Genomic DNA, 12937 nt, shown 5'->3' with positions numbered 1-12937 from the left:
CTGCCCCTAGGGGCGAGATAGTAGGCGTACACGTAGCGCTAATGTTACTGTCGTTATGCTTGGTGAAATGCTGTGTCTGTAGATCTAATGAGTGAAATTGCACCTCCGCCTGTCTACTCTTCGTAGATGGTGCGTATAGTAGTATCTAGATAGTAGATGTAGAGTGCTGTAAGTTGCTGCCCCCAGGGGCGAGATAGTAGGCGTAGAGTGCTGCCCCCGGGGGCGAGATAGTAGCCGTAGAGTGCTGCCCCCGGGGGCGAGATAGTAGCCGTAGAGTGCTGCCCCCAGGGGCGAGATAGTAGCCGTAGAGTGCTGCCCCCGGGGGCGAGATAGTAGCCGTAGAGTGCTGCCCCCAGGGGCGAGATAGTAGCCGTAGAGTGCTGCCCCCAGGGGCGAGATAGTAGCCGTAGAGTGCTGCCCCCGGGGGCGAGATAGTAGCCGTAGAGTGCTGCCCCCGGGGGCGAGATAGTAGCCGTAGAGTGCTGCCCCCAGGGGCGAGATAGTAGGCGCGGGTTGCGGCAAGTTGCTGTAAGTTACTACCCCCGGGGGCGAGATAGTAGCCGTAGAGTGCTGCCCCCAGGGGCGAGATAGTAGGCGCGGGTTGCGGCAAGTTGCTGTAAGTTGCTGCCCCTAGGGGCGAGATAGTAGGCGTACACGTAGCGCTAATGTTACTGTCGTTATGCTTGGTGAAATGCTGTGTCTGTAGATCTAATGAGTGAAATTGCACCTCCGCCTGTCTACTCTTCGTAGATGGTGCGTATAGTAGTATCTAGATAGTAGATGTAGAGTGCTGTAAGTTGCTGCCCCCAGGGGCGAGATAGTAGGCGTAGAGTGCTGCCCCCGGGGGCGAGATAGTAGCCGTAGAGTGCTGCCCCCGGGGGCGAGATAGTAGCCGTAGAGTGCTACCCCCGGGGGCGAGATAGTAGCCGTAGAGTGCTGCCCCCAGGGGCGAGATAGTAGCCGTGGAGTGCTGCCCCCAGGGGCGAGATAGTAGCCGTAGAGTGCTGCCCCCAGGGGCGAGATAGTAGCTGTAGAGTGCTGCCCCTAGGGGCGAGATAGTAGGCGCGGGTTGCGGCAAGTTGCTGCCCCTGGGGGCGAGATAGTAGGCGTAGAGTGCTGCCCCTAGGGGCGAGATAGTAGGCGCGGGTTGCTGCAAGTTGCTGCAAGTTGCTGCCCCTGGGGGCGAGATAGTAGGCGTAGAGTGCTGCCCCTAGGGGCGAGATAGTAGCCGTAGAGTGCTGCCCCTGGGGGCGAGATAGTAGCCGTGGAGTGCTGCCCCTAGGGGCGAGATAGTAGCCGTAGAGTGCTGCCCCCAGGGGCGAGATAGTAGGCGCGGGTTGCGGTAAGTTGCTGCCCCTGGGGGCGAGATAGTAGGCGTAGAGTGCTGCCCCCAGGGGCGAGATAGTAGGCGCGGGTTGCTGCAAGTTACTACAAGTTGCTGCCCCCGGGGGCGAGATAGTAGCCGTAGAGTGCTGCCCCCAGGGGCGAGATAGTAGGCGCGGGTTGCTGCAAGTTGCTGCAAGTTACTGCCCCTGGGGGCGAGATAGTAGCCGTGGAGTGCTGCCCCTAGGGGCGAGATAGTAGCCGTAGAGTGCTGCCCCCAGGGGCGAGATAGTAGCCGTAGAGTGCTGCCCCCGGGGGCGAGATAGTAGCCGTAGAGTGCTGCCCCCAGGGGCGAGATAGTAGCCGTAGAGTGCTGCCCCCGGGGGCGAGATAGTAGCCGTAGAGTGCTGCCCCCGGGGGCGAGATAGTAGCCGTAGAGTGCTGCCCCCGGGGGCGAGATAGTAGGCGTAGAGTGCTGCCCCCAGGGGCGAGATAGTAGCCGCGGATTGCCGTAAGGTGCTGCCCTTGGGGGCGAGAGTGACTAACACTCACCGCTAGACTTACAGCGGCCTATGCAAGAATAGACGGCTTCTCGCCTACTTATACCTTGTGTAGTACCTCTCTATTGCTTTCTTACCTTCTCTTATCTCTTTTCCACTTACCTTAGTTTCTGTGTTCTTTCTAACAACGTTGCAATGAAGCGCCCTCTAGCAAACGTTTTAACCAAAAACAGCAAACGGCAGCGTACGAATGATCCAGAGATTGAAGAGACAACTCCTATCCACGAACAAGCTGCGCCATACCTACTCGCTATAGCGAAGTTTCCAATCGATGCGCTTAGCGCAGAATGGAGTTTTGGTGTCAATAGGTCTATTGACACAGCACACCAGCGCCGCCTCTGCGAGATCTTTAACGAAACTGGTATTCTTCGACGAGACCCTAGCCACCAACTGCAGATTGCCTGTTCTAAGGAACACGTAGAGCAGATGCTTCATCATCTGAAGGTGGAATTGCCAGCTCAGAGCACAGTTACTTCTGCCACGTTTGCGGATAAGGAAGGATTGGAATGGCCGTCGTTCAAGAGCTGGAAAAGCGTGACTGGAGGGACAGCGGAACTTATTACGGGTCACCATCGTGTAGAGGCATTCAAAGAGTATCTTCGCCTTCGGCAGTTAGGAGAAGAGGAGAGGTGGTGGGTGTGCCGCATCTACGATAAAGGCGGGTGCCCCTTAACGCGCGTACTGTGAACAACAGCCCCTAACCTTTTTAGACACGCTACCACCAGACACTCGTGTTAAACTTCGGGCGAATCGGGCCGATATTACGCTCCCTGACAATCATGGCCAGATATGGTCCGAGTTAACCAGCCTGTTCTGCACAAACGCCAATCTCTTTCAAGGCTCAAGCAAGTCAGTTGAGAAAGAGATGAGAGAGCATCTTCAGCTTAGTAGCCGCGTCAAGTTCCCAATACGGCGGCTAGTTACCCTGTGGAGAAATCAAAACTGGCAGCCCCTGCTTACGCGTTGGTGTTCTACCGCAATTGGGCAGGCAACGTTTAATCTCTCCACTTTTGAGTGGATGGCTAGTTGTCGGATAGATGACGTATGTGTAACCCGCCGCCGAAATACTCTGACCTGTCTTGCTAATCTACTGTCTAGCATTGGTTCGCTGCGTTTGAGAACGTACTTCGCATCTCTACATCTATTCGAAAGCAGTATGGGGTTGACGCCAGTTTAGCAGACTGGAACACGCTAGCTAGCCTGCCCCAGGCACGAAGTCCCCATGACGTACAAGACCTGTTCTACCCTGGCGAGGAGTTAGACAAGGATCCTGGCCCTTCCCATACGCGCCGGCAGGGCTTCTTCCCAACTCTAAGCAATGAGGCCTACCATGCGCTATACTCCACTGTACTTTCAAAGCCCACACACACGTACACAAACATCCTCGCTCTCTTAAAAACCCCGAAGAAAGAGGGGAAGCTTATGAGGAGTATTATGACCCACGTCAGCCAATGGGTAAACAGCGGATCCGCCAAGGTGTCTGACAGCGACAACAACAAACCCGCACTGCGGAAGTATCTAGTGCCCGTGCTGCAGAGCAGGCATGCCGGCCAGGCTGATCAAAAATCTCTTGACCTCCAACAAGAAGTACTGCAACACGTACAGCAAAATGCGGAAGCATTCACAAGCTCTATACTAGACCGCTATATTGACGAGTACCCAAGTGCAGAGATCAAGAACTACGGCGCACGCTTCCAGCATAAGGTGTGGAGAGAACTGCTGTCAATTGTGACCAGTTTCACAGGGCCAACCTTGCACAACAAGCACTTGGCGTGCCTAATTCAAAGCGATACCTACATAGCGCGAACGCCTACAATCGCACAAATCGCGTGTGATGCTATCTGTCAGGTCCCTGAAGTCGTCAACGAACCTGCGCTCCAGTCTACTAGGGCAGCAAACGACTTGCTAGAGACAATTCAGGTCGCAATCACTGAATGGATGTCTAGACACACTCTAGAAGACTCTGATAATACAAGTCAAGAGGTTCCGCTGCCCGCAAGGCACTCTAACGCCGAGTCTAGCAGAGAGAGAGAGCTCAATCTGACAGTCTCTGAAGCGGCACGTAGCGTTTCAGCACGGTCGAGTTCGGACCAGCTTACCCCAGAGCTAATTTCTCACCCCTCAACTGAGCCGCGCATACCCAAGGCATCCCAGCAGACCAAAGTTCAAAACAGGGGGATTGAGGACTTGAGTCTAAGCGACCTTGCTGCAGCCCGAGAGAAACACCGTCAGAAACGCACCCTTAGCGACCAGGTAGCTGTAAAGGGCAGTGCTTCTCTAAGCGAAAAGACCCGAAAGAAACACCGTAAGAAACACACCCTTGGCGACCAGGTAGCTGTAGAGGGCAGTGCTTCTCCAAGCGAAAAGACTCGACAGAAACAACGAGGGGCTTGGAGGAAGTAATCCGTATCTGACCCTAGCCCTAACCCAATAGACACTGTTCCTCTCCTCTTTCCTCTGCACTGGATATTGTGATTCTCGATCATCATCTATCGATCTACCCTACAAGATCCTCAGCCCTTAGCCAACGTACTATTTTATATAATACTGTTCTTATCATCATGTCTTTAGATCTTGCACAACAAAACGATAGCGATTACGATAACAGCAGTGCTGGAGAGGAGGACGGCCTGTACCAAGATGTGCAACCTGATGAGCACGATAGAGAACCTGACGAGCATGATGGAGAAGAATACCACGAGAGCAGCCTTGGGGACGAAGACGCAATAGCGAATAATCAACTTACCTGGGCTATTGACCACAGCGGAGGTGACCACCGACTACCTGGTGAGTTTAAGAGCATCCTACTTGTACGCATATAGTAACTACGTAGTAGTGAAGGGATTTATCAAGATGATAGACAGCCCCGAATTTAACGGCAGTAAGGCTATTGGAATGCTGCAGAAGCGATACACGATAGACTACGGATCGAGGCGCGTTGGGTCCCGACCAGCCAAGCCTGAGGACAAATTTATCCCTGAGTTCCACCTCGACCTTATCATTATCATCGGCCGGCCGCTCCAACCCATTGTGAAGTTCTCTACGTTCTTCGACCACGTAACAATCAGCTTTAAACACTGGCGAGCTCCATACAGCGCTAAACACAGCCACGGACTGTCGTTTGATATGGAGCATCGTACCTTCCGTCTTGCAAAGGGTGGAACGCGCGAATCTTGGTTTATTGTTATGCACCCTGTCGATAGCACAGTAGACCCTCTTCTGTCAGGCAGCGAACGTCGCAAACGCCGCGAGAAGGCGTCTGAGCACAGCGCTCTCAAACCCTCCCATGCCCTGTTCCTTACGTCGTACATTAAGAAAGTCTTCCTTACAGGCGTATTACTTGGAGAGGGTGTTGAGGCTTCTTGGAAATTGGATGGACCCCAGTCGCAATCGATCTCAATCGTCAAGTGGGAAACGTTCCAGGAGCAGTTCATGGAAGGGTGGCCAGAGTACGTGCGCAAGAACACGCAGGATCCGTTCTGGACTGAGAACCTGCCAGCGTTCCATGCGTATGACTACGGGCAGAACCTTCCAATTGAGTTGTCTACTGAGCAACTCAATAGTCTGCCTAAGGAAACCCGGTTGCGCCCTGATGACGAGACGTCTGACTCTGATGACGAGACGTCTGACTCTGATGACGAGACGTCTGACTCTGATAGCGAGACGTCTGATTCTGGGAATGATTTGTCAAACTCTGGGAATGATTTACCAAACTCTCAGAATGATTTATCTAACTCTGAAGACGCGGCGGCTAGGTCCGAAGGCGGCGCAGAGGGGGCTACGCCCCCACAGAGCGGTACACAAACAGGCGATCCAATTCCCCCGCCGCACGACCATCAACAGCCGTTTGATAACTACACACAGGATCTTCTACGCGCACTAGAGGACAAGTATAGACTGGAGAGCATTGAGACGGTCTCCTACGCGCTAGCGGTCGACATCCACTCAATAGCATCTTCCAACCTCCCTAACGCCTCTAATGACGTCGGTGTCATTCTCGCACCTGCGCGCTGCCTCCTTGCCAATCGCAACAACGTTGTTCGCCAATACCAACACCCGCGCGACTTTACCTTCTACCCTCTTGCCTTCCATCCATCGTACGGCAACTTCTCCTCCGCGCAGCCCCCAGCATTCCTACGCGACAACGTGCTCGCTGTAATGGAGGACAACATGAGCTATCAGAACAACGGTGCGAGCGTGTTGACTAGTGGTTATTTTCAGGCGTACTCCAACATTAAGCGAACTATACGCCATAGCCCCGGCAACTTACTTGCTACCAAGGGCATTGCCACGGCTGCCCTGACGCTGCCAGATCAGGATGGCAACCTAAACCCTCGGGTAGCGGCGAAGCGGCAGCGTTTACTGCGGAAATTGCGAGGCGAACAGACTCCTGATAACCCTACGTCTTCCCAACCGTTCGCTCGCGAGCAACAGCGGATTAAAGCCGCTATAAAGGAAGAACTGTACGCGTTTAGGATGGAGCAAGTTCTGTCTGTGCAGGTGTCGCAGTTAGCTGACGGTCAACGGAATTTTGCGACAGTGCTTCAACCTATCCTCCAGCTAATCCGGTACTTCTCGCTGGAACAACCTACCTACATTGATGTCCTCTTCGCGTTCAAAGAACGCATCTTTCCAAAGGTTCTCTCCTCCTTTGCTAGTCTGTTCGCGCACGCATCAGACGAGTTTTATCGTCGCTTCAAGGCTGCTGGCTCTAAAGGGCTGCCTTTTGCCCTAGCGGAAGGTGTGGCCGCATTCGATCGCCTTGGCAGCTACTGCTTTACTGGGTTCCCCCGGTCTTTAGTGGGCTCAGTGCTCGGGCCTCTCTGCACCATAGAAAGCATTGAGCAGGGTGGGTGGCCGTTTATCGACCCCAACATGCTCAATCTGCAAGGCAGTGGCCATGCTAACCTAGTGCGTTGGCCGCGCATGGACAATGGACGACCTATTATGATGCACGTTGCTTCCATTCGCCACCACTATGGGCCCCAGGTTGCCGCTTATTGTCACAGCGAGGTATGGTTCCGTGAGCTTGGTGGGCTCACAGGTAAAGGGCCTCGTGGCGCAGAAGAGTTCCTAGTAGAGGTGCTCGAAGAGATGTGGAAGCCGCAGACAATCGCTTTCGTAACACACCAATTCTATCGCGCTCTGAACAAGGGCGGACGGGGCAATGCTCAAAGCGTAAGCCTAACAACACTGCAGGCACGACAGGAGGCGCAAGAGCAGGTGACGCGTTGGGCTGAAAGCGAGCACCCCTTCTCTGCAGGGTTCGTGCAATTAGCGTTTCAAATATCAGCCGCTAACACAGTACAGGGAGTACGAGTCGATCTTTCCTGTCTTTTATCCAGAAGCGACTTCGGGTTTGAGAAGCCAGACGCGACGCGACTTTGCGCAAGAGCTCTACTGGGAGTGTGTTAACAGCCATGGCCAATCTAGTAGCTACCTCTTTTCAAAGAACGCGAGCTGGTTCACTGTGTTACGCGCTGCCGTGCAACACGCCAGGGCCAAGGCGATGAAGGAGGAATACTGGATCAGCGCCATAATGTCAGCTCTAGCGGCGTGCCGCATTGACTGTGTGCCTGGTTCATACCATGGCCGATTGAGCTACCGGAGAATGACGCGGCTAGTCGGTAACGTTCCGGCCCCATCCGCTATAGCGGCGAGACCGGGCAGCCTCAAGCGGGCAGCGATTGAGGCAGTACACCAAGCAAAGCGGCGCTCGCAAACAAAGAGTACTATCGACTTTGGTTGCCAAATCCCTTTTAACGCCATCCCGCCGCTAGTTGAAAAAGGTTTTCAGCAGTTGGACGGCCAGTTCTCAAAGTCCGGCATGAATCAGAAGGTTCGTGAACACTACCACAGAGCACGTCAGTGCCTCATCGAGTGCTTAGGTCAGCCAAAATGCGATCTAATGCTCATGTTGGTGTTAACCCTTGCATCCTCTTCAGCTACCCCTACTGTAGCGGTGAATGCGACTGAGTTTTCCAAAGGACCAACCAAGAACTCTGAAATGTTTGCGGCCGCCTTGGTAACAAGAATGCTCTGGTCTCTTCGACCAGATTACTTCCCGTCGGAGGAAGACGATGGTTGGGTGCTTTCGGTACGGGAGATGACGAAGAAGATTGGTAAGACTTCCCTAAGAGAGGCCCTTTTCCCAAGTAAGAAGCATTGCTAACATAGTACTATCTGGGGTAGAGCACAAAGGTTGCAACAACCGCTTCCTTCGACAACTGCAATGGATTCGGGTTACTAGTGGGCGTCGAGACTCCCCAAGGAACAGCGACATAGCGATCAACTATGATTCCGTTCTTGAGAAGAGACGTACAGAGTTAATGCGACTACGGAGCGATGCTAAAGGTTTTATTCAATGCGTGTTTGGTAGTTCTGATTATGCATGGGTTGACCGATGTCATACTATTATACAGGAGTCCCCAGTGTAGAGTAAGCTATTATAGCTTCCACTATAATTTTACATCTTCTCTCCTATAAAACACGTATATACTATATACATCTTCTATCCTATACAGCTTTTGAAGAGATTAATACACGTTACGTAGTGTTATGATTTTTTAAAATATTTCGTATTAACTGTAAATTCAGAAAAACACCAACCCCAATATTAACCGTACTATCGTTGTCGCATGTAATCCGTTTCTTAATCTTAACTGTGTCTCTTCTCTACTATTTACATAATTAACGTAATAGTAAAAAGACGCAGGCACTAGAGAATAGAGCCTGCGAAGTCTACATTGCATTAGTGGCTGAAGTAGCACAGTGTAGAGGCATCCTGTTACTATTCTCCGCAGGCAAAGGTAATAGCACCTTGCGCGGCAACCTTTAAGGAAAAGAGAGGAAGCCGCTATGTGTTTCGCTCTTCTTTGTAGTTATTTGTAGATTTGTAGCCTGCGGTGTTGTTGACTTATCTGTATCGCAATACGACAGCAGCTTCCTAGCAGGCTGTAATCGTCGAGAGCCACGGTACAGCCGGTGACTTAGACGACAGACCTAGCCTAACACTAAATTGGCAAGCTTCCGCAACACGGACGCATACACCCCACCTGCTAATAAGCACCGCTATGACTAGCAACTCTCGTCTACCTCACTACTTCCGTAGAGTGTCGCTAGAAGCTCAGCATTGTGCTCTTCGAGCCCATCACTCTTTTTCCGCAGCGCATAGTTCAGGGTCGTCAGGTAACCCGGTTTATTGTTCAACCTATAGGGCTTACAGGACAGAATAATTCAAGTACCGACATCTGTCGCAATGGCGCCGGCGATGCCGGGATACTTTCCGATGCGTCAGAATCAGTGTCATCTTCGGCTTCGCTGTCTGGAATCTCTGTTAACCCCACCGCCGTAGCTAGCGCATTCGCTTCAATGCTAAGCCTCTCCTTTCCAGCAATCGGCGCACCAGTAATTCCATCCGGCCCTAGCCAGGCTTCGAGGGCCCTGCTTGCCGTGCAAATTTCCGGCCGTTCGCGCTTCACTAGCTCAAGAAAAACATCGCGCTGGTTCTTCCGCAGCACACGCTCGAGCCAATGGTTTGAGACCTCTTCGTGGGGTATGAGCAGCAGCGATCCCCAGCCTAGAGCTTGAACTATGTCGAACCATCGTGTCGCTCGCTTTAGGCGGTAACGAAAGGCTGCGTGGTCAGATTTAGATGGTGATTGGCAAACCAGATGGACCAAATATGTGATAGCCTCTGTTCGTGCCTGGCCCTTCCCGTACCTGTTGCGAGTTCTGTCGTTACTGGCTAGACGATCAGCGACCTGGATTTCGTCGACCTTGCGAGCGTACGCCTTCCCTAGCAAAGCGAAAGCCCAGCGAGTGCCAATGTTTACAGCTGCAAGCATCGTCTCGTACCGTGTGCACATGTCCCAGGCAAAGCAGAATGCATTGTCGGCATCAGTATGAAGTGTTGCGCTACTATCCACTGACTGCGACATTTGCGTCTGGGTAAGAACATAACGATCTACTGGTTTTACCAAGAACGGCGTGCCCTGTTTCCGCCAATTATGCAGGAACTGCGCAGCGCTGTACTGCGAGGTTGCATTTCCAAAAGCACGCGCTTTTGCTAGCATGCTGCAGGCAGTATAGTAGGGTGTTGGCGAGGCTGTATAGAAATCAGCATCTTCCGCGACTTTTTGCTTGAAGATCCAAGAGATCGTCGGCTCATCGTCTGGCGCAATGCTGCCGTACGCCATACGTTCCTGCGCAGGCATCTTCTCAGGCGGTTCCTTTAAGCCTATCGCCTCGAGCTTTATTACACGCGATCTTTCTAGCTTTCTTGTACGCCGTAGCTCTGCAAGACGATTCTTGTTTGTAACTGTTGCGGACCTCTTTACGGATAGAGGCGTCGTCGCACTCTGGTTTTCGCTGTCCTCGTCGCTTGTTCCGCGCTCGTGTCCCCCCTCCGCTCTAGCTGTGTCTTTGCCAGCGTGTACTGTCATAGTGTTGACTTCGCTAGCCCTAGCCGTCGATTCGTCCGCGCTGTCCTCCTGTATTGCTAGGCGGTTTAAGCTGTTGGCACGGATCTCGCTGCGAATAGGCGATGAGGAGGCTGGACGTTTACGGTACGGCACAAGGTCGCCTGTAGCCCTCTGTGCTGATGGCGGTATGCTATCGTCCTTGTCTGAGTCTATAGCCATGCGGTCCTCCGCGATGCCTTCCGTTGGCGTCATTAGCCGCGCTGTAGTTAAGTTTCTAGGCTCTAGAGACTTACTACTAGCAAAGTCCATAGCAGCGCTTGTGAGACGCCCCCAATTTTCTGCGTCAAGTGTGCTGGCACCCAGCGTCTCTTTCAGCAGCCATATCGCATCTAGTGTCGAGTGGGCTATGAAAACCGGCTTGCACGCTTCGTCGTCGCCTACTTCTGGAACGATCCATCCCGCGTATCGTACATCGCCTGGTACACGGCATGGTTCTGCGAGACGACGCGCAAGAAATCTGCTGTAGGACGGGTTAGGTGGGCTGTATGCTAAGTTGTTAGCGACTGTAGCGTCCCACTGTGCAGGAAAGCCTCTTCCGCTGTGTTTATCCTGACAATGGTCACTATCGAGCTGTAACTGATCCATTTTAGAACCAAGGCTGACGCTCTAAGCCAGCGATTAGTGTGTGGGTAGAAAAGTAGTAAGAATAACAGCAGAGAAAAGAAGACGTGGCATGGAAAGCAGGGGGCCAGGGCGTGCCGGCAAGGTGCGGCATATAGTCGCACCGACTAACAAGGTAGAGTACGGTCCCTAATCCCAGAAGAGGTCGCGTCCTTGAGTGTAGAATACATGTTATTTCTCTTTTTAGAGTGCTATTCTTATATAATATTGAATACTAAAGTTTAGTTGTTGAAGACACGAAAGATCTCAAAGAGGTAGTCCTAGATAGGGAGGGTCGCTCTGCCTCGTACATCTAAGAGCGCAGTTCCAAATAATATAACACTAGTATTTGCCTTTAGAGGTGCAGCGTGAAGAAGGTTGGAGCGCCAGCCCTAAGGTAGTTAAAGCGTCCGAATGTTCCAGCTGCAAGGTTGCGATATGGCTTGGGACGCAAGTTGCCGCAACGGTTGGTTGCCAGCGAGGGCAAGTTACGCAGAGACCACGGTATGGCTTCATACACCTACTAACACCTTTTGGGCAACTCTCTGGACTGTCCAAGGTACTGCATGACAGAGTTGTCAACAATCAAGCCAATCAAGCTGGGTGCCCCAGCTTAGCTTGATTAGTGGGTACCTCTACCTCAGCTTAGCTTGATTGGCTTGATGGTTAAAATTAATAAGCTTGGCTTGTTTAGCTTGATTAGCTTAACAAAATTAATCCCCCTTTCAAGAAGCTTAAAAGGGGATAGTGTAGGGGTATCCTTATATAATCTTATCACCACGTGATCTTATCACCACGTGACCTTACTTACTTACTTTAACCTTCTTTATAGAGTATTAATTCTATCAAGCCAATCAAGCCAAACAATCAAGCTAGCTTATAGTAGCTTGGCTTAATTGATTTATACCTCTACTCTAGCTTGGCTTGATTGATACGCCAGCTTGATGCCCCAGCTTGATAGCGATCAAGCTGGCTTGATTGTTGACAAGTCTGCTGCATGAACAGACGGTTGTTGAACCAATGAACAAACTGATTCCTAATGGTTGTCGCTGTAGAGAAAACGTCGAGGTAGGCAGTATACTCAGTCCTGGACGGCACGCTGGGACTCTGCCTTGGCCACTGGTTCCTCAGATCTTCCACGAACGAGTCGATCGCCCTAGTTTGATTCTCCTGAAATGCGGCGTGCAATCCTGTCGTGATGCTGCTGTTCAGTCTCCGATTCTCGCTTTGGTAGATTCGCTTCATTGGAATCTGCAAACGCCTTGGTGTTGCACAGCACCGTGTTCCGAATCGCATTCTTGTTGAAGTCCTGTCCCTGGTCTAGCTCGTATTTCAGTGCAGTAGGTGGCTGTACCGCCGAGAGCTTATATACCCTATAGGCTGCAGCTAGAGCCTGTATCGCATCCATGTCTGACTTTTCGGCGTAAGCCGTCGTACAAAACTATGTCATTAGATCACGATATGGCTTGGGAAGCAAGTTGCCGCAACGGTTGGTTGCTAGCGAGGGCACGTTGCGAAGCGGTTGCGATATGGCTTGGGACGCAAGTTGCCGCAACGGTTGGTTGCTAGCGAGGGCACGTTGCGAAGCGGTTGCGATATGGCTTGGGACGCAAGTTGCCGCAACGGTTGGTTGCTAGCGAGGGCACGTTGCGAAGCGGTTGCGATATGGCTTGGGACGCAAGTTGCCGCAACGGTTGGTTGCTAGCGAGGGCACATTGCGAAGCGGTTGCGAAGCATGGAGTAGTATTTAGTGTGGTAGGTTGCATTCGGCCTGACTCGGAAGACCACGCGCCCGCAAGTCAGGCTGACAGCAGCGCTTCCACTCACAACGTTACCTAGGTACAGCAGTAACTTGCTATTGCTAACAGAGGCAACTTTCTAGGCTTCCTACAGTGGCAGCAGTAGGCAATACGTACAGCGTTACTCTATGTTAGTCTGGTGCGCCTATATCGGTATTGAGTCATGGGATCG

General features: G+C 52.2%; 2 protein-coding genes across 2 annotated transcripts; one reads left to right on the top strand and one right to left on the bottom strand.

Moving 5' to 3' along the window:
- Positions 1-4444: 4444 nt before the first annotated feature.
- Positions 4445-7792, top strand: ACET3X_002118 (uncharacterized protein; the record flags this gene model as incomplete). The annotated part of the gene is made up of 4 exons (XM_069449043.1): positions 4445-4670; positions 4720-7147; positions 7194-7722; positions 7772-7792. 4 exons carry the CDS (start codon positions 4445-4447, stop codon positions 7790-7792), a joined length of 3204 nt encoding a protein of 1067 aa, XP_069308665.1.
- A 1296-nt stretch (positions 7793-9088) lies between these two features.
- Positions 9089-10558, bottom strand: ACET3X_002117 (uncharacterized protein; the record flags this gene model as incomplete). Its single annotated transcript, XM_069448348.1, has 1 exon — positions 9089-10558. The coding sequence occupies one exon, from the start codon at positions 10556-10558 to the stop codon at positions 9089-9091; it is 1470 nt and encodes a 489-aa protein (XP_069308664.1).
- Between the last annotated feature and the right edge of the window lie 2379 nt (positions 10559-12937).

The sequence above is a fragment of the Alternaria dauci genome, chromosome 2 (genome assembly GCF_042100115.1).
Source record: "Alternaria dauci strain A2016 chromosome 2, whole genome shotgun sequence".
Lineage (NCBI taxonomy): Eukaryota > Fungi > Ascomycota > Dothideomycetes > Pleosporales > Pleosporaceae > Alternaria > Alternaria dauci.
This window is presented reverse-complemented; position numbering and strand designations above follow the sequence as displayed.